General features: G+C 44.2%; 1 protein-coding gene across 1 annotated transcript in view; it reads right to left on the reverse strand.

Moving 5' to 3' along the window:
- Positions 1 to 22,455, reverse strand: part of ADAMTS12 (ADAM metallopeptidase with thrombospondin type 1 motif 12) — a 1,230,701-nt gene that overhangs the window by 217,819 nt on the left and 990,427 nt on the right. Inside the window, exons 16-17 of the mRNA XM_063960568.1 lie at positions 19,575 to 19,713; positions 11,094 to 11,220 (exon numbers count right to left, since the gene is read on the reverse strand). Of these exons, the coding sequence (XP_063816638.1) occupies positions 11,094 to 11,220; positions 19,575 to 19,713 (266 nt within the window). The remainder of the gene's footprint in view (positions 1 to 11,093; positions 11,221 to 19,574; positions 19,714 to 22,455) is intronic.

Consider the following 22,455-nt stretch of genomic DNA (forward strand, 5'->3'; position numbering starts at 1 on the left):
TCGTCAGGCCAGATGGGCACTTTTCTTTTCCAGGTTCGACTTTAAACTCCAGTTCTGTCCGGGCTCTCAGAATCGCAAGGCCGATGCCCTTTCCCGCTCATGGGAGCAAGAAAATGAGTCAGAGTCTTCAGACAAGCATCCTATTATAAATCCGTTGGCATTCTCCACGGTAGGGATGGACTCACGCCCCCATCAGGGAAAAGTTTTGTGAAGCCGATGCTAAGGAAGAAGCTCATGCATTGGGCCCATGCTTCCCGTTTTGCCGGACATACAGGTATCCAAAAAACCCTGGAGTTTATCTCTAGGTCCTATTGGTGGCCAACTCTGAAAAAGGACGTCTTGGAGTTTATTGCATCTTGCCCAAAGTGTGCCCAACATAAAGTATCCCGCCAGTCGCCTGCGGGGCAACTGGTTCCACTATCCGTTCCCCGTCGACCATGGACCCACTTGTCGATGGATTTCATTACAGACTTACCCATGTGTAACAAGTTCAATACCATCTGGGTGGTAGTTGACCGGTTCACCAAGATGGCACACTTCATTCCTCTCACCGGTCTTCCGTCAGCTTCCAAGTTGGCTCAAGTATTCATACAAGAGATCTTCCGACTCCACGGTCTTCCTGAAGAAATTATCTCAGATCGAGGAGTTCAATTCACAGCCAAATTCTGGCGAAGTTTATGTCAAGTCCTCCAAGTCAAGCTAAAGTTTTCCACGGCTTACCATCCTCAGACCAATGGTCAAACCGAGAGGGTGAATCAGGACTTGGAGGCCTTCCTCCGCATCTATGTGTCCTCCTCTCAAGATGACTGGGTTCAATTACTTCCCTGGGCCGAGTTCTGTCATAACAACCAGTATCATTCTTCATCTGCTTCAACACCATTCTTCACTAACTTTGGATTCCACCCTAAAGTCCCTGAGTTCCAACCGCTTCCAGCAACTTCTGTTCCCGCAGTGGATATCACCTTGCATCAGTTTGCCAATATCTGGAAGAGCGTACGATCAGCTCTGCTCAAGGCATCGTTCAGGTACAAGAAGTTTGCGGATAAGAAGCGTCGAGCAGTTCCTGCTCTCAAGGTGGGTGATCGGGTATGGTTATCCACGAAGAATTTGAGGTTAAGAGTTCCCAGTATGAAGTTTGCACCTCGCTATATCGGTCCTTTCAAGATTGAACAAGTCATCAATCCTGTTGCTTACAGACTCCAGTTGCCTCCCTTCTTAAAAATACCCAGGACATTCCATGTTTCCTTGTTGAAACCGCTGATCTTGAATCGGTTTCATTCCTCACTTCCTCCAACTCCGAAAGTCCAAACTCAACGAGGCGTTGAGTATGAAGTGGCCAAGATCCTGGACTCACGTCACCGTTACGGTCAACTACAATATCTTATTGACTGGAAGGGTTATGGTCCTGAGGAACGTTCATGGACCAATGCTTCTGATGTCCATGCTCCTGCCTTGGTCCGGAGATTCCATTCCAAGTTTCCTCAAAAGCCAAAGAAGTGTCCTGGGGCCACTCCTAAAGGGGGGGGGGGTGCTGTCACGATCCGGGTATCTGGACGCCATTTCTTACCCATCAGATGCCTCCTAAGGTTGGCTCAGCGCTCCAGGACCGGATCCCATCTGTTATCCTGATGTGTACATTCCTGTATCCTCTCCTGTCACTCTGGGACGCTGTCACAGTGAACGCCATATTACACCTGGCATGGCGTCTCCCGCGGCCTCCGCCGCCGTCCCTGAACTTCTGCATGCAGAGTGTCTGAGTGGCGATTACGTCAGCCGCGGCCTCCGCTGTGTCCGCGTGGTTGGATGTGCATCTGTCAGCCTGGCGCCTCCTGTCTCCGGTGGCCGGCGCCGCCATTACTGTTTTCATTACCACATGGATTACAAACCAAACTTCCCTCCAAGTGTCTGCATGGGCGCAGCCATCTTGGATTCTGTCAGCTGATCATTTCCACCAATCTGTTCTCAGTATTGATAATCTGCATAATTGCCTAGCCAATCCCTTCCTTGCTGCAGGTATAAATACACTGTGCCTGAGCAAGGAAGGCGTCAGTGCTTTGGTTGTCAAACCTAGTTCCTGTTTGTCTCTCTCCTGTGATTGTCTTCCAGGTTCCAGCTCCTGTCTCAAGACTTCCACCATAGAGACCCGCACCAGCATTCCACCTGCGGTGTAGCCTGACTCTCCAATCCATTGTGGATTCATCTGTTTCCAGCTACAACATTACCTGCTTCCAGCTCAGCTTCCAGCAGAGTACAGCTTCCCTTAAAGGGCCGGTGTCCTTTCTACACTTTACCACTCTCCACCGGTATTATTATTTCTCCGCTCTCAAGTTCTACATTTCAGTTCATATTTCATCGCTCCCAAGTTCATTTATTATTTAACTGGTTCCAGCCAGTATCCACTCCGTGCTAACAACAGTCTGGTTCCAGCCAGTATCCACAGCAGCTGTTTTATCTTCAGCAACCCAGCTTTTCCTGGAACACCAGCTGGCACAATCCTGGGTTATCTCCATTGCTACAGTCGGGCCTGGTAAGGACTTTCCATCTAGAAGATCATAAGAACTATCTCACACTACCAGTGCCCTGTGGCTCCTGCCATCCTGTAGTACCCAGGAACTGTATTTATTCTTTGCTGACTTTTACGTTTTCTTTTACTGCTGCTGTGTTGCGGAGTTGTCATAATAAACATCATTGACTTTTATCCAAGTTGTCGTGGTCACGCCTTCGGGCAGTTATTATTCATGTTACTTACATGTCCAGGGGTCTGATACAACCTCCCAGGTTCCGGTACATCTCAGCCCCTACAACTGAGGCTGCCTCCCGTCAGCTCAGGCCCTCAGTTGTGACAGCGTTGCTGCAATAGCAGTGCTAGTAACGAAAAGCGAAGACGTCGTGCTAGGTCACAACCTCACAATTCATACACCGCATGCAGTGTCAGCCTTGTTAAATTCTGCCCAAACCAGGCACGTCTCATCAGCGCGTTTTACAAGATGGGAATTGGCACTAATGGCCCCCGTAAACATCACCATAAGGAGATGCAGTGCATTAAATCCTGCAACATATCTCCCAAGTGTGTCTGGACAGACCCAAAGGGTGGAGGATGAGAGTACTGGGGAAGGAGGATTTAATACAAAGGAAGATACTCATGATTGTATAGAATATTTGACCCAAAATTTTACCGCAAGGCCTGACATCAGTGACAACCCACTGGAAGATGCAGAACTTACGTTCTACACGGACGGTAGTTGTCATAGACAGTCAGACTCGGGAGACTTGTGTACTGGATACGCAGTCGTAGATGACCAAGGCACCATAGAAGCGGAACCGCTAGGCCCACCTCACTCAGCCCAGGTTGCTGAACTGGTCGCCCTAACCAGAGCATGTGAATTGGCTAAGGGCAAATCAGCCAATATCTACACCGATTCTAGATACGCATTCGGGGTAGTCCATGATTTCGGAGCCCTATGGCGCCTCAGAAATTTCATGACGGCAGCTGGTACACCGGTAGCGCATGCAGCTCACATAAAAAGGCTTCTAACAGCGATACAGGAACCCGACAGAGTGGCTGTTATCAAATGTAAAGCACATACATATAGCCAAGACCCAGTATCACTTGGTAACAGCCGAGCAGACGAAGCAGCTAAGTTAGCAGCTGCTACCCCCAGACAGACAGACACCACACAGCTGATGGTATTTAATACCATCAACACACAGAAGTTGTGTGAGATGCAAAATTTGTGTTCCACACAGGAAAAGGCAGTCTGGAAGGCAAAGGGATATGGCCAGGAGTCCTCAGGACTCTGGACGGATGGACATGGTAAACCAGTGGCCCCCAGAGCATATCTTCCATGTTTGGCTGAAGCAGCTCACGGGCTGACTCATCTAGGCAAGGAAGGGATGTGCAAGTTGGTAAGAGCATATTGGTGCGCCCCAGGATTCTCCTCTCATGCGAGTAAAAGAGCCATGTCATGCCTTACCTGTTTGAGAAAGAATATTGGAAAGGCAATACCTACAGAACCATCCCATATCCCACCTGCCGGCGGCCCTTTCCAGGTAATACAGATTGACTTCATTCAATTACCCCCTTGTCGAAATTTGAAATATGTACTTGTTTGTATAGATGTTTTCTCAAATTGGGTCGAAGCATTTCCGGCGGCCACAAATACCGCTATGTTTACTGCTAAGAAAATTGTGCAGGAATTTGTATGTAGATATGGTATCCCTAGAATTATCGAAAGTGATAGGGGTACCCATTTTACAGGTGATGTCTTTCAAGGAATGTGTAAATTGATGGGAATTGATAGCAAGCTGCACACTCCATACCGTCCACAGGCGAGTGCGAAAGTGGAAAGAGTGAACAGCACTATTAAAAATAAACTGAGTAAAGTGATGGCAGAGACAGGATTGACATGGCCAGAAGCTTTACCCATTGTACTGTACAGCATCAGAACCACTCCCAGGTCCCCTCTTAATCTGTCTCCCTTTGAAATCTTGTTTGGTCGACAACCGCATGTTATGATTAACCCTCAGGAGGATTTGAAGTGTAACAATGAAGTAACTGTAAAATACTTGATTAACATGAGTAAACAGTTGAGGAATCAAAATGATAATCTGAAGTTAGTGATTCCTGATTTACCAGATAGTAATTGTCATGACATTGAACCTGGGGATTATGTAATGATACGGAATTTTCTACGCTCAGGTTGCCTTATTGACAGATGGGAAGGACCATACCAGGTCTTATTGACTAGCACTACAGCATTGAAGGTTGCTGAGAGAGAGACTTGGGTTCATTCGTCCCACTGTAAGAAGGTCGTTGATCCAGAGAAGTCCTGTGATAAGGAACAGACGGTAGAGGTTGTATCACTAGAGTGTCTGTTCCAGGAGGACTAAGGCGGCACCTGAGCATCGAGAACCACAAGATCAAAAGCAGTTGTCGATCCCCTGTTCCCTTTTATTGTTTTTCTCCAATTTCCCATCCCATCTCCCTCAATTATTCTTTTTCCCCCTCTCATTTTTTTCGTCTCCTCCTAAGATGGACTTGCCCCAAGAGACTGTGATCCGGATTTTCCTGTTGACCATGATGTTGACCAGATCAGTCTGTTCCGGCGAGAGTACCATGGAGGTCGAGAGAGGTTCTGGAATGGGTTCTGATGATAAAGATGGAGGCGTAGTTTTCCGAGAACAACATAATCAACAAGCAAAGGCGAGTATCAGAAAACGATCCGATAGCATTGACCATAGAAGGAATTGTGAAGGATTGTTAGCTGAAGAAAACTGTATCTGTAGGCTCTGTAACAATGTCATTGAGGATGGGTGCATTAAGAAATGCCAATCCAGTTTTAATATCCATATGGACCGGCATCCATTGAGTGACTATCACTCCTTAGTGGGTAATGTGTTAAACAAAACAGATTGTTGGGTATGCTCTCAAGTACCTCAGGGTCATAGCAAATCAGGGCTAGTACCATTTCCTTTAACGATAGAGGAGGTACTTGAGTTAAATGGTGGGAGACCGGTGGACCGGAGGTTTAATATCTCCAGCCCTCCTAGTTTGAAGCTCCACCAATACCATGTGGATAGGTCCCTATTATGTTTCAACATCTCCAATCCCCGAAAACCGGGAAATTGGGAAGTGTCATGGAGTAACCACACCATGACCTTTTCGCATAGAGCAGATAGAATGCCTACAGATACAGAGCTTGTACGCCACATAGCCAGTAGAGGAAAATCTTTCCGGTATAGGTATACCTTAGGAAATAGGATTACTAAAGTTGGAGAGGTATCACCAGGATACTGTGCACATATCGTACAACCTGATACGTGTACTAAGCAGATGGAAGAATTAGGGTTAGGAGATTTCACATGGAAGGTGTGTAATATGGTTATGTCCTACTCCGTCCCATATGTTCTCCCCGATGATGCATATTTCATATGCGGGAGAAAGGCGTACAAGTGGCTTGCCCCAAACTCTGAAGGATTGTGTTATATTGGAAAAGTATTGCCTGAAGTAATGACTGTATCACATGACAAAATGAAAGACATACACCGTGGTGCCCAAGCTCCTTATACTCACACCCATTACGAGCACGTTGTTAAAAGGCACCTGATAGAGAAGACAGAGCATCCGGCCTCTGATCTGATAAGTGAATCCACCGGGATTCAATTCTTAATCGCGTTAGATTTCACCCGCACCGCTAGAGGAGTGCTGAATTATAAATACATATCAGCGCTCGCAAATTTGTTAGATAATATCACTGAAATGTATGATGACACGTTTAGATATACTGGAAGGGAACTTCAAGCTTATAAAACAGAACTGGTGCAGCATAGAATGGTTCTTAATTACCTCACAGCAGTGACAGGCGGATATTGTGTTACATTGGCAACACAGTATGGCGTGAAGTGTTGCACGTATATCACGAATAGCACCGAGGATCCGGTCGAGGTCATAGACCAAAAGATGGACGATATTCTCCAATTGAAGTGGGAATTTCGCAGGAGACACAATCTCACTCTTGCTGCTGTAGGTAATGAGCTGACTGGTTGGGTGTCATGGTTGAACCCGCGAAATTGGTTCTCCGGTTTAGGAGACTGGGCTCAAGGAGTCATAATGGATGTTGGGAAGTTTCTCCTATGTATCTTAGGTGTTGTCATATCGATTGGATTGATATTTAGATGCGGTCAGGCTTTAATGAAGTGCAATCATCGTACTAGGGTAATGAGTTTAAGGAGTGAGGAAACTGTAATTAACCTGGACTTGATTTATGACCCTAATGTAGAAACAATGATGTGATGAAAATGCGATTTCTACGGTCCGTTTCTTTCACCTGTTTTTCCGTTTGCTCCAAGGTAACAAGACCCACTTGGACGAGGAATTTGACGAGACGATATACAGACAACGGATTGACCAAAGAAGAAGTTTTGACCACTTTAGATACGGACATTTGATGAACTTTGCCATGGATCCCCAGTTTCCCTAGAATTCTTAAACTTACGCTAGCCCAACATTTTTTTGTAAATCTATTGGCATTGACAAAGCTTTTTGCCCGCACCTAATGGGCAAAACAGCGCAAAGAAGACGACTTTCAACTGATACCGAACAAAACTTCAACCGACAGATGTACATTAACCTGACATAGAATACCACCGCATTTACCGTGATTATGTCTTTTCTTCATTTCTACAACCCTCAGGTAATGACACACATAGTCGATAGGGAATACAGGCACAGATATCAGCAATCACATATCTCCCCCATTCATGTATCATCAACTAAAATGTGCTTCCCCATTTTGTTACAACCAAAACCGAAAAGAGCTCGGTAAAGTTTGACAGCCCATCCACAGACCCGTACCACGGGATAAGAAGGAATTCAAATGTATACTTCGCAATACCTCGAAGCTTGATTTACAACACGTACGGCACGATGATACATGACCCCCCAAACATGGACTCATACACACACGCTTCTGCTATCTCACTAGGTCATACCCTCTTCCCACCTACTCCTCACTCCTCCCTTACCCAACCATGGAAATGAATTAACCCCTGACATATATTTTTCTCCTTTTGAAATGTTTTAGAAGGTGGCAGTTATTATTGACTGCCAAAGGGTGGACTGTCAAAGTCAGAAAAATATCTCTACACACACTGCCATATTTGCACCTCATACTGGTCCGTGCTGCGCATGCGTACGCTCTCCCGTACGTGCGCATACTCACAGTCGCGGGCACCCGCAGGCGCATGGTATGCGTATTTACGGTAGAGTTTATGCGATCGTAGCGTGCGACTCAATCATTACATATTTTCACTAATAATGTATTTTGTAGATCATGGTCCCTTTGATAGATTCTGAAAGTTTGGTTAATATAGAATGTTCATGAACAGAGAAATCCCTCTTTGTTTGATACGAAGGGTCAGACAGGAGTAATACAGTGGTGTTTAGTATCCATCGGAAGAATATTTAATTAGAAATATTCCGGTGTTGGTTTGAAGCAGATCAATCGCTCGTGCGAATAGTTATGGACATAAGAAGTTTATGAACATTTACTTTATTTGCACTTTATTACCCATGCGGCGGGAAACCCAGTTTCCCTCCCACCTGAGCAGTTGGAAATAGTCACAGCCCACCTGTATGAATCAACCTATGACCTTTTGTTATAATGCGAAGCCGAATTCCTGTGTCCAATGAACAATGAGATTGTAGGGACCATTGAATTGTATTGTGTGTGGGGCATAAATAGGCAGGCCGACCATATCCAGGTCACTCTCTTCAACGGTTCTCATTGCTGATAATCGGGAGCTGGATATCGAGGCGCATGCGATCGTTTCCCCTTGTGCGTAAGTGTTTCTCCGCAGCTATATTGATCTTCTTGTTATTGTGGGCCAATCTCTCTCAATTTCTCTCTCTCTCTCTCTCCTTCTCTTTCTCACTCATTTTTCCCTTAAATTGTATTGTATTGTATTTCTTGTGTAGTTATCTGGTTAGGTAGTCTATGTTATATTGTAGTGTATGACTTGTATTGTGTTTAACTCTTTTGCAAGTATAGCATTCATAATATATATTTTAGGCGTTGGACCCTGAGCACGGTATCTGTGTGTTTCTTATAGTATTAAGTATTCTCAGAGTGTCGGTGACGCTCAAACAGCTTTTAAGATAATAAGGTTATACTGTGTTGCATTTACTCTCTAATATTACACTAAGGTTTTACTGCACAATACACTGTTTATGGTTTAGATACAAAGGTTTAATATAGTGAGCGTCAGCGCCGCTGGTGATCTCCTCGTGGTCCCGAGCGTTCGCTACGCTATAGCGAATCATTACTTTAGTCAACAGCCAATAACGTGCCTGCCTGTGATCTCTTGGCCGTGAGTGAACGTGACGCTTGAGCGTCTCGATCACGGCAAAGCGATTGTTACGCAACTAGCGTACCCTTACGGTACTTCATACATAAATAGCGTACAGTGTTCTTAGACCTCATAAAGGGTATTATATACGATAAATATTTAGCTTTATCACATGTTCTACCAATGATCGAGATCCTGGCGCCGGTATGCTGAGCGCCGCGATCCCGACAGCTGGCATATCACATGCCTCTCCTTTTAAGTGTATGATCTAGCACACTGAAAATGTAAAAGAACTAATTCCAACAATGGTAATATAATGTAATAAATAATGAATAATTTGCAAATCAAAGGTAAACAAGTTAATCGGTGTATTAATTCCTGTGTTACATCGGTATATCCAGTGATGTCATAAGTTATGGCGATATAGCATTGCAGCACGCCCCGTCTCTCAGCATGTCTGCCAAGTAGAGCCTCAGGAGGTTTCAGGCGGCCGGACAGGCCCATTAGGCCTGGCATTTGCCACAAGGACCAGATGGCCAGCCTAGCCCTGTCCACATATGACAACTTTTACATTATACACTAAACACACAATAACCTTCTCAATAACGCATATATATAAAAAATAGCAAAACAGATTATTACTCAGAGGTCTATAAAAACAACAGACTTTAAAGTGGACACACAGTTCCTTTATTGGAGTACTATCACGCTAGGTGGTCACTTTCAGTAGATATGTCTCCCTTAATCAGTTTAACTCACACGGCCTCCATGGATGTCTGCTGTGGCTCCCTGCGCTGCCTATCCAAATCTCTCACACACACTGGTGGCTCTTCTGCTGCAGTCCCCAGCACGTTATCAGTGAGTATTAAGTTGTCCTAGCACTTGACAGCAACTCAATATCATTGTTTGCCCACTCTCAGCTTCCAGACCTGTGACACCTCTCCTCACTATCCTGATCTGCTCTCAACTATGCAAGTGTGATCAACAAATCCCTTTCCTTTCACCAGTTTGTCTCTCTGTTGCATTCTGCGGATCCACCTGGTGGTAGCCTCTTGCATAACAGTGTCCACTGACTCCAATTAGAGCCATGGCTCACACATCTGCACCTTTGCACACTATTATGATTTTTTTTCTGTCACTAGAACCAGTAGAGTGCAAAGCTATCTCCACCGAGTGGAAAATAAGTGCATAAAACCAAACCTATTTGTGGTGCGCATCCTGTTCATGTTATAAACTAGCATCACAGTTTGTAGGTGGCTTGTGAATTTTACAAGGTAAGGACACAAAAATGTAAAAAATTAAACATAACATGCAGAATATTAATTACCCAAGGTCCAGTGATCTACTAAAGTCAGTGGTTCCACCGCCATCTGAATAAAAGCAGAGATGGGAATCCCACAAAGTCTCCTACATTCCAGTGATTCTCTCCTATTTCCCAGACTAGAAACCTTTATCATATAGGCACTGGCGGCATCCCCGCAGTATACTTACCTTGCTCCGGGAAGTGGGTCCCTTCCCCTCCGCAGCGTCATCTTCCCAGTGACATATTTAGTGAAGATTGCGCTGCGCCATTTTACTGAATATCTAATGGGACGATTGTGCCAGATAAAGAGGAGGGACATACTTCCTCAAGGTAAGACGCTGGTGCGTCTCTCCCACTCCCCCACCCCCCTTCCTCAACATGAGCATGGTGCCCCCTGTGGAACTCATGGGACCGCTTCACAGCCCACAATTACTTTTGTGATAAATACATATATATACAGTATATATTTTTGTAAGGGGTGAGGAGACGGCCCTTATTAGACCACACCCCTTTTTAGTCCCTGGGCCCGGCGCCGCTCTCTTCGGCTCTGTATATTGACAGCAACTACAACAAGCATCCTCCACATCATCTCTATCACCAGAACCCAAACAATATTCTGCACTTTACACTGCACTTAAACTTCACAATGTCACTTGTAAGAGACACTTCAGGGGTCTATGTAACAAGTGTATGTCTAAAGTACCAGCCAAACAGCTCCTAACTCATTTTTCAAATACAGCTTGTAACATGGCAGTTAGGAGCTGATTGGCTGGTACTTTATCTCCATCCAAAGCTTAGTAAATAGACCCCTAAGTCATGATCATGAACCAAACTGATGTTAATAATCTATGTTTGACTACCAGTCACTGCTCATGTTTACTACAGAAGCTTCATCTGAGACTGGTGATTCTCTGCTCCAAGTTCCATCCACATAGCTATTTACCTTGATGGGCAGTCCTGCAGATTGCACTTCTTCTGCCTCGACATTGGCTGCTCATCAGGATCACAGAGAGTGTATTTAACAACACCCTTTCCTTTCTTTACGCATCTGGCGATCTTGCGCTGAAAACCTAATAAAATAATTTTAAAAAATGCAAATATTATTTCTTATTTATAAATTCAGTATCTCAAAGAAATATGTATAAATTAGTATATTTATGGAACTTTTTGTTACACAGGAGCTAAAAGGATAAGGCAACTAGGCAAAAGTTGGGGAAGGAAAACACTTAGAAGCCAATAAAAAAAAGTTGTCTGAAGGTGTAAACTTGCTTGTGCGTGCTTTGATGTGTGACATATTACTGATATTTTAGCAAAGCTCTCTGGAAGATATCAGAGAGCAGAGTGTTTGTCACAATCACTGACTATGATGTGTGATGAGGAGATGTAAGTATAAATACATTATAATATAACTGGTTCCTGATAAAAATCAAGTCCTGTTTGCGTGATGACCTAATTGCAACTTCGACACCTAATCTGCATGGCACCTGCTGCCGCAATGGGATAGAAGAGGACTGGGAACGGTGGGGTGGAAGGGGGTAGCGTGGCTAGGGTGACACAGTAAGTGTCCAGTTACTAGTACAGGTTCAGTATCCCTTATCCAAAATGCTTGGGACCAGAGGTATTTTGGATATGGGATTTTTCCGTATTTTGGAATAATTGCATACCATAATGAGATATCATGGTGATGGGACCTAAATATAAGCACAGAATGCATTTATGTTACATATACACCTTATACACACAGCCTGAAGGTCATTTTAGCCAATATTTTTTATAACTTTGTGCATTAAACAAAGTGTGTCTACATTCACACAATTCATGTATGTTTCATATACACCTTATACACACAGCCTGAAGGTCATTTAATACAATATTTTTAATAACTTTGTGTATTAAACAAAGTTTGTGTACATTGAGCCATCAAAAAACAAAGGTTTCACTATCTCACTCTCACTCAAAAAAGTCCGTAATTCGGAATATTCCGTATTTCGGAATATATGGATATGGGATACTCAACCTGTATATATGCTCAGTACTCTTTTTTCTTTTCTGGAAAAATAGGTTCAGGAACTATGGGTCAGGGGGTGGAGCTATTAAACAAAGAGATAGATAGATAGATAGATAGATAGATAGATAGATAGATAGATAGATAGATAGATAGATAGATAGATAGTATTTATAAAAGAAGGTACTCAAAATGGACTTTAAAATAAAACTTATCTTATGGAAAATACATTTTGGCCCAGGACAGGTTCAGGAACCCAGTTCCCGATTAGGTCATATTTAATGAGAGGTTCAGGGATATACACACACACATATATATATATATATATATATATATATATATATATATATATATTTTTAACCCAATATATAAACATCTTATTAATTACTTTTTGATATCTTACTTTCTCTTTTTTTTTATATATGACTTCTTGTGAAGAATAATGCAGAGAATCAGTAATCTATGCAATTGTATCTTTGTCTGACGTGAACAATAAATATTACTCAGTCTTCTACATCCAGCTAACGCACCACCCCACCAATCAAGCTAACAAGGACCTTCCACATCATTCCATACATCTCCTGACAACTGTCCTCCATGGCCCTCCCTGTAACAACAGATCAATTCATCATATCTATTGCTATTTGATCCACAGGCCGGCAGAGACGTATAATCAGCCTGTGAAATGGAGTGCAATGGAGCTGCAGCTATGGTGAGCCCAGCACTAGTACAGGAGGTTAATCACGGCTACAATATTTCATGAGTGGGAACATTATTCAGGAAATGAAATGAAGATGGATCGTGTCACATTGTGCATTGAAAATAACACAAAGTATAACACAGACATGAGAGAATGCCGGGAAGTACTGCAGGCTGCGTCAGTCAGATACAAAGCACAGTCACCACGCATTGGGGGTCATTCTGACCCGTTCGCTCGCTGCTTTTTATCGCAGCCGAGCGAACGGGTCCCTACTGCGCATGCGCCGGCGCTGTAGTGTGCCGGTGCATGCCAGATGGCCGAAGGCTGTAGCAGGGCTGCGATCGCCTCTGCCTGATTGACAGGCAGAGGCGGGAGGGGGCGGAACGGTGGCGTTTGGCCGCCGTTTCGTGGGCGCGGTCCGGCCAACGCTGGAATGGTCAGACCGAACAGGGGGCAGGCCGCAGCAGCTGCATGACGTCACACGCAGCTGCTGCGGACCGGGGAGCGATGAGTAGCTCCCGGCCAGCACGCTAAAGCTGCGCTGGTTGGGAGCTACTCTTGAGGTGCAAAGGCATCGCCGCTGTGTGATGCCTTTGCATTTCTGCGTGGGGAGGGGCGGGGCGGCACTGACATGCGGGGCGGACTGGCCCTGTACTGGGCGTCCCCCCGCATGTCAGTGTGAATGATCGTAGCTGTGCTAAATTTAGCACAGCTATGATCAACTCAGAATGACCCCCATTGATCGGGAGATGGGAATCTGTATTTTCCTCCAGGTGTGAAATCCTTTCAAAGTAGATTTCCCCAGTATCACAATGAAAATGAAGAAGACTGCATCCTGCCAAACACCATTGTCACCTTGAAAGCATTCAGAAACACATTGTGTTAAATTGCTATGTTGTTCTTCGATGCAATTAAAATCCTCCGTTTAATTAGTCCCTTTGTTCATCACTTGAGGACCACTGTTCGTTTTGAATTGGAACCTTAAACGAGGGCCTCTTGTGTTCACAATGGGCAACTGCCACACAGACACTTGAGGGTTTATTCATGATGTTACTATTAACATCGGTGATACTTTAATATCCTACTTTCTGCGAGTAGCAGAGGTGGATCCAAAATCACCAGAGCAATTCAATATTGCTCCGGTGCAAAGGCAGCTAATCCGCAGTTCTGCTGTCTCCACGATCTCCATCACTGCTACTTCCATTGGTTCACACATGCACAAAGAACAGGTATCCTGCAGAAGGAGCCGTACAGGGTTGGATGGATCAGAAAGGATACCTATTTTGCAGCCAACAATATTATAGGGACAGCGGGGCACATCGAGACTGAACGGCAAACAGGAAATCTCAGTGATATCTCCTGCGTTACCTTTATAATGAATGCTAATTTCTACAAAAGTATGTGAAAATGTTAATCTGCACCTACTTTTGTAGAAATTATGGGATAACAAACAGACCCCTTGGCCACATCTTCCAGTTTCAGAGATCTCCTGGATGCCCTGCCCCTTACCAGGTGTATTGGAAGGTTACGAGAAAAGTAAAGCCCCCAACATAGATCTATTGGATACTAGAAGTTCTTTCTGGCATTACTAATGATGTGTTATTGTCATTTTGATGTACATTGTCATATAGATCTTCTATGCTTTATATTATGAGGGAAGGTACTGTAGATCCCTACTGGTAATTTCTGTACTATGCTGGTGTGAGTTACTGTGTTTGTCCACCAGGAATCTGTACATGGGGATGACTGTGAGTGGCACTCAAGAGTGGCTGTAGTTGCCAAGGAAGCATAATTTACTACTTTATGCAAATGTGAGATTCCGTTCAGCTCATGGGAGGGTTCATACATGTGCAAGCATAAACCCATGCAGCCCACTGATTCTACACCAGCCATAACAACCAGCTGTGCTAGTATTATCAGTACATGCACCAGTGCCATGCTAGGTGTAAGAGATTCATCAGGCACAGGCTTCCCTTTCCCATACATAAGAACTCGCATGGAGCTATTGACACACTCCCACAAGTCAGGGGTTTTACGTGCAATCACTTTGGCACAGCTCAGTTCCATTTCCAGTTTCATGCCCAGAAACATCCTGATTCTCTGAAAGACAGATCTGGCCAAGTTCTATCCAACTAAGTCTAAGATGGACATATGCAGAAATGTGTAAATTCACTTCTGTGCATGTGCTATAGAAACATAGAATGTGATGGCAGATAGGAACCACTTGGCCCATATAGTCTGCCCCTTTATTACCATATTTTTACCTCAAACCTTATTAGATCCTTATTTATTTGTAAGGATATCCTTATGTCTATCCCATGCATGTTTAAATTCCTTTCTTGCTTCCACTTTTGTGCAGTGGGACTACATTTGCTATTTTCCAGTCCTCTGGAATTACTCCTGTAGCTAGTGACTGACTGTATATATGCAAACACTCACTGTTTGGGACTGTGCAGGCAAAATCCGGACATTCGGGAGATATGAATTAGAGATCTCACTATTTGCATGTTAGTTAGATGAGGTTTAAACTACCAATGTATTATAAGGGACGATTGTGGCACAAGTAACAATGGAAATATCGGGTTCAGTCTGAAATACTGGCAGTCAGGATGCTGGCTGTCACATGACCGACCGCGGGATTCCAAGAATGAAGACCCCGACACCAGGCAGGGGTAAGTGTTTTACCCCTCTCCTGTCCCCTACCCTAACTCTTGGGGGTTGCTGCTACATAGACCGTATTGGACCTCTCTGCACCCACTATATTCCATTGCGATGCCGATTCCGCGGGACTGCACATCGGCATCGCAAGGTGCATACACATGGTGCGATATGCACTATATTTACTCCTGTTATGGACCACATAGTCCTTATCGGAGGTAAAGTCGCACCGTGTGTATGGACATTAACCATCAGGGGGTGTTTAACCGTAGCAGCCACCCCCTGATGGTTAATGTCCATACACACGGTGCCTAACCCTCCTTCCCCACCCCCGGGTCCTAACTCTCACCTTTGGCATTCCTGCCGCCAGTGTTACGGAGCCGGTCTCCCAAATGGTGTCGGGATTCTGGTGTCGGTCACATGACCGCTGGCATACAGGTCGCCGCAATGCTGAACACATCCCAAATTATCCCCTATGATTATCCCCTAGCTGTCCACTGTTATATAAATCCATGTTAACCAATATAATTATTTCCCTTTTGTGCTTGGTTGTTGCTTATCTATTAACTAGTGATGAGCGGATTCGGTTTTACTCGGTTCTCAAAACGGCATCTTATTGGCTTACGGATGTCACGTGTTTTGGATAGCCAATAAGATGCCGTTTTGAGAACCGAGTAAAACCGAGTAAAACCGAATCCGCTCATCACTACTATTAACTGTGACTTACATAGTGCCAGCACACTGAGTGGCATTTTACAATTGTTTACTCTGAAATTCTATATTTATTACATTTGTAAGTTGTTTTGAAACTCATAGAAAGACACAGGGTAATAATCAATATGTATTATTTTACTATGAAGAGCAAAAGCACACAAAATCTATTGAATTTGATAAATTGTGTTTTAAGCAATCCCCAAGTAGATGAAAGTAATATTGAATGTTCTTGTATTTCTTGCAAAACTGATTGACGGCGAGTTTCATTTATTTTCAAGCGAGTTATATTATTTCTCTTTATTACTTCAGATTTTATTTAATTTTTTTTTAACATCTCTGGAAAACTTTGAGAAATCTAAAAAGCGGTGTATCTATTATGTAAATGGTAGATGTCAGCTACCACAAACCAACGGTGTAGACAAAAGTGCCCCAAGCATGGAAACCACAGAGAAAATCTATGAGGGTAATCGAATCACGTAAATGCCTTTTCTACAGCATTTAAATGGATTATGAGAACAGAATGCATCAAGATACAGCCAATGTACATATAAACATTTAACTCCTGCTTAGAGAGTTCTGTGTGTGCTGACATACAATGGACTAAAGTGTGCAATCCCGACTTTATCAGCTAACAGGTACAGTGCTCCTAGTTTATGTGGCCTGCATAAAACGGGCCAAAACTGTCAGTATAGTGGGGGTGACATTATACAGCTGGAAGTAACTAGAAAGTGGTCATGTTAATGAGGAACAAGACCACATTCTGGGTCCATATACTATTCGTATTTGCTGGCCTTGGCTAGTCTTGTTATGGGAGGTCCAAGGAGAGGAGGAGGCAAGTGGGCGGAGTCTTGTGAATTGCGTCATTGCAGTCCTGCCCCCTGTGAAATTTGTATTCCCATCATTGTGATGCTGGAGGCAGGACTACAATGACACCGTACATAGCGAATGTACAGGCAATGTAGGAAATCCAGGCATTTTCTGAATCTCTTTTTAGGGAATATTTATCAAGCATTGGACAGATAAAGAGGAGTAGTTGCCCAAAGCAACCAATCAGTGATAGAATGTGCTAGATAGATGACAGTTACAAGCTTGATTCGTGCAACTTCTCCAATTTATCTCTCTCCAAGGCTTGATACAGCTTCCCCTTTGACATGATTGATCAAAATGATCGAATAATCAAACCATCCATTACTTTGGTGTCCGTGAGTCTGTTTTCTCATGTCTCACCTCTTATCACACCAACTGTTTTTTCTCTGCCTCTGATTACTCCTCCCCACTTCCACTAAATGTTAGTGCCTGTCAAAGGTCCATCCTTGTCACCCTACTCTACTCGTTTCCCTTTATAACTCCTCCCTTGGAAACAACAATCATCTCCTTTGATCTCCAAAGCAACCTCTTCCCTGATGACCACAAATATACCTCTTCCTACCTATCTGCTTGCTCATTCTGGGAGTCCCAGTCCTTTCCCAAAGTAAACATGACCAAAGCTGAACTCAGTATTTCCCCCTTCCACTGCCCCCTCATTTCCCCCATTCTCTCTTCTGTAGATAACACATCTTCTTTTCTGCTGTCCCTCAAGCCTGTGGCCTGGCTATTATCCTTGCTCCAGCCTCTCCTTCACCCCTCACATCCAAAATCTCTCTCCAGCTGTTCTCCACCAGTGTACATATCTTAGTGCCGCTTTACATTTTCAGTTCCAGTCTGCCGATACCCTGTAAGTGGAGGCACTTCATAAATATATCTCGATGACTGCTGGACCTTTACTCTGGTTCCGTTTCTAGGCTGTATTTTATGTGACACGTATCTTAAGCTATGTCCAACTCAGTAGCACATGTAGAACATGCAACATATATAAAATCACTTGTTTTGTGAGCATTGGTTTATGTCTACTGTACATTGATCTCTTGCAACAAGCATAGGACAAATGTATACTAGAATAATGATAAAGATGAGGGCTATTTCCACAACTTTTACTGAGAACAGTTTCTTTGTTTATAATTCTACCATAAGAAATGTTATATTGTTCACAAGACATAGGGCAGTGGTTCTCAAACTGTGTGCCGTGGCACCCTAGGGTGCCTCCGGACACTTGCAGGGGTGCCTCAGGTTTGTGGTCCAGAATCAATTCAAATTATGTATGGTCAATGTAATAGGCAAATCCAACGCTGGTGGCTGCCAATCATAAAATCCGTGGACAAACAGAAGCAAATCTTTTCACTCACTACATAACTGACCCCAAGGATGACATACTGTATAAAGACAATTTACTTAATATAATATTTCTTTCACCATTTTTCAATAAGAAACTTTTGGCCTAGGGGGGCCGTGGAAAAAATTCTGATACTCTAGGGCGCTGTGATTCAAAAAAGTTTGGCAACCACTGACCTAGGGTAATGTATTGAAATATTTAGATTTTTAGGTGATTTGCCATAGCTAGGAAAAAAGCATAAGCAATACCTTATACAGATAGAGCCATCTTGGCCTTTAATAGGGTTAATTGAGCCAAGGCAGTTGGACTTAATACCCTGCTGTAATGACTTAATCATCTACTCTATTGTTCTCTGTATTGTATTGCAGCTGAGAACAATAGATGAAAGGCTTATGCTAATAAACCATGGTGCACCTAGGTGCAGCAAAGAAGCCTAGATAATCGTGGCTCCATCTGTATGTTTCCAACTTTTTTAACGTGGTCATTTCTAGCGACTTGAGTCCGATTGGAGAAAGAGCACTATATAAATAAAATTATTGTTATTATTATTATTATAATTATTATAATACATAGAGCAATTCCATAAAATCTATTTGCTTGGTACATTGATACTTTTAATCAAGGTCTTGTATGGAGAATAGAGATATGTTTTATCGTTCAGAATTTTTTATTAATCAGTAATCAGACACTGCAATATGTCTAATTTTAGAACTAGTAAATTCAATGCAATCCAATCCTATCTGAATCACCTAGTAACTAGAAAACCCCCATCCCCATCATGATGCTCAAAGAGTCAGTCTGCAGTATTTAACTCGGGCAGATGTCACATTTCCAATGGCATTTTGAATTAAACGTTAAATAGAACTTCTTGCTTCATGACTCCAATTAGCTTTTCTTATATCCCATTCTCCATGTGACTGCTTCTCCATCTTTACGTTAATCTACTGTTCCAAGGGTCAGGTCAACTATTGTTTTTATTGGGTAGCTGTTGATACGGGTGGGGATTAGGACAACTTGTAGCCAATCAGAGCATTAGATGGGAACAGCTGCAGAGCATTTCCGCTCTCCCAAGTCACAAGTCTCTTTACTGTGTGACGGGACGTTCAAACCCACTACATGTTGACCATGTCAAACTTACCAGCTCCACATGTTGCACTGCACCCTGTCCAGGTTCCGTACTTCCAGCTGTAGATAGCCTCTATCTCATTTTCTGAGCTAACGTCTTTTTGTATGACGTACTCGTACTTAATTCCGGGGTTGTTCTCCTGAAACAGAAGCTAAAGAAACATATTTCATATTACAAAAATCTGAATTTGTTATGCTTTGGCCTTCAGACCTCTTAAATACCTAGCCTGTGCCCATGGTCAGCCTAGCACAGGGGAGGCCAAACAGTCGATCGCGATCGACTGGTAGATCGCGGACATGCGACCAGTCGATCGCGATCCGCCGCCCATCCACACGAGGCGAGGAGAGCGCAGCGTGCGCCTCTACTGCCTGCCGCACTGCCCCTCAGTCTGGTCTCCGGCAGTGACGGCGGAGTGTATAGCTCAAATCAGGTGCCGGTTCGTTAGCCAATCAGAGCTCACGGACCGGCGCCTGATTTGAGATATACACGCTGCCGTCACAACTGGAGACCAGACTGAGAGGCAGGGTGGCAGGCAGCAGAGACGCGCGCTGCGCACTCCACACAGCAGCAAAACGGTGAGCAGCACTATGGGGGCATATCTGACACTGTGGGCACATGGCACAGTGGGGGCTTATCTGTATCTAGCACTGTGGGGTCATATGTGGCACTGTGGGGGCATATCTAGCACTGTGGGCACATGGCACTGTGGGGTCATATCTGTATCTGGCACTGTGGGGTCATATGTTGCATTGTGGGGGCATATCTGGCACTGTGGGGGCATATCTGGCACTGTGGGGGCATATCTAGCACAGTGGACACATGGCACTGTGGGGGCATATGTGTATCTGGCACTGTGGGGGCATATGTGTTTGAGGTTTTCACCTGTGGGGGCCAATGTGTTATTTCGTGCGAGACAGTCATTTCCCTCTGTGCAGCAAGGCTACGACCTTTTTTTGTTATACCACGCCCACTTTTCTGTTATACCACGTCCACTTTTTTGTTATGCCATGCCCCTTATTTTGGGTGCGCGCCTGCGGCGCGTGCTATTATCCCACCTAGGTAGATCACAAAAGCTTTTCAGCGTAGATCACCGACTCCAAAAGTCTGGCCACCCCTGGCCTAGCAGATGGTGAACGGCCCCTCATATACTATCTGGTCTCTTATTTACCACATACTGACATTCATTTTTTTATGTCATGTCTGGCTCAGGGTGGGATGTACTAAAGTGAAAATGCGATAAAACCCCCGTCTTCTGGGTTTTATCGCATTTTCGTATGTACTAGCCTCCGGGCGCCGCGTTTTCCCCGCACAGGGTATCGCCATCTTTGGATGATGATACACTATAGAAGCCTATGGGCTTCTTACCGCCGGCCGTCGCAACCCGCTGCCTCCCGCCGCTGACCACCCCTACCCCCCCCCCCCCCCCCGGCATACCTTCCTCCAGGAAGCCGGGACCCGGAAGGTAAACTCCTCCTCCCCCTAGCATCGCAGCCGGAGGTCCTTCCGGCTGCAGGGAGGAGGAGGAGGCGCCCAGGACAGCCAGGTGAGCAGGTGGAGACCCCAAGAATGTGATGGAGACCCCCCGCACACCACCTCACAGGTATCGCGGGGGGCCTCCGTCACCACATTGCGATGTTGATCGCATATGTTAGTACATATGCGATCAACATCGCTGCGAGGGGCGGCGATGTATGTTAATACATCCCGCCCTCAGTGACAAAAAGGGCACATATACGAAGGCTTAGAGAGTGATAAAGTGGAGAGAGATAAGTACCAGCCAATCAGCTTTTAACTGCCATGTTACAGGCTGTGTTTGAAAAATGACAGTTTGGAGCTGCTTGGCTGGTACTTTATCTCTCTCCGCTGCTTAGTACATATCATGTGAAAAGGATGAGTGTATTATTTTCTATGATTTTCAGTGGTGACTCTTAATGGGGCACATTTCTGAAAAATGTTGTAAGAGAAAAAGTTTTAATTTGCCACTTAAGCCCCCAAGGCCTAGATTTATCAAGCCTTGAAGAGTGATACATTGCATGGCGATAAAGTGCCAAGCAATCAGATCCCAACTGTCAGTTTTCAATCACAGCCTGTAAGTTAGTAGCTGTTTGGATGGCAGTTTATCACCGTGCAATGTATGTGCAATGTATCACTCTCCAAGGCTTGATAAATCTGGGCCCAAGTTCTGTATGTACTGCCATTTTCTAAAGTGCACTAGAAGAATGAGTGACTGGGATTTGCTGTCTATGGGTAACACTGAGATATTTATTACTGTTCTATTTATTTATAAGTGTCTAGTGGGAAGAAGGGTGATCTATGAAAATTGGTGTACCTTAAAAAGGTGTTATTACACCTAGTAACACACCAGGTTCTGTCTTTTACAATTAAATCAAACAGATGAGTTGCTGTGGTTTATACCCAATTCCTGTTCACCAGACTGTGGTTATTTCATGTGTAGGACCTGATATGGAAAGTCACATAGGTGCATTTGTGTGATGGCCACACTACACATGCGCCAAATCTGAATCTGTTTCTAGCACCTATGCACTAGATTTAGGAGATCATTTATCAACGAGTGATAAAACTCACTGTGAACGATAAAACTTATTGCATATGATAAGTGGTGCTCCAGCCAATCAGCTCCTGTCATGTGTTTGAAAAATGGCAGTTGGGAGATGATTGGCTGGAGCACCATTTATCCTATGCAACGAGTGTTATCATTCACAAGTTTTGGGGTCTATTTACTAAGCCCTGGATGAAGATAAAGTGGATGGAGATAAAGTACCAGCCAATCGGCTCCTAACTGCCATGTAATAGGCTGTTTGAAAAATGACAGTTCGGAGCTAGTTGGCTGGTACTTTATCTCCATCCAAAGCTTAGTAAATAGACACAATCA

The sequence above is a fragment of the Pseudophryne corroboree genome, chromosome 1, assembly GCF_028390025.1.
Source record: "Pseudophryne corroboree isolate aPseCor3 chromosome 1, aPseCor3.hap2, whole genome shotgun sequence".
NCBI lineage: Eukaryota > Metazoa > Chordata > Amphibia > Anura > Myobatrachidae > Pseudophryne > Pseudophryne corroboree.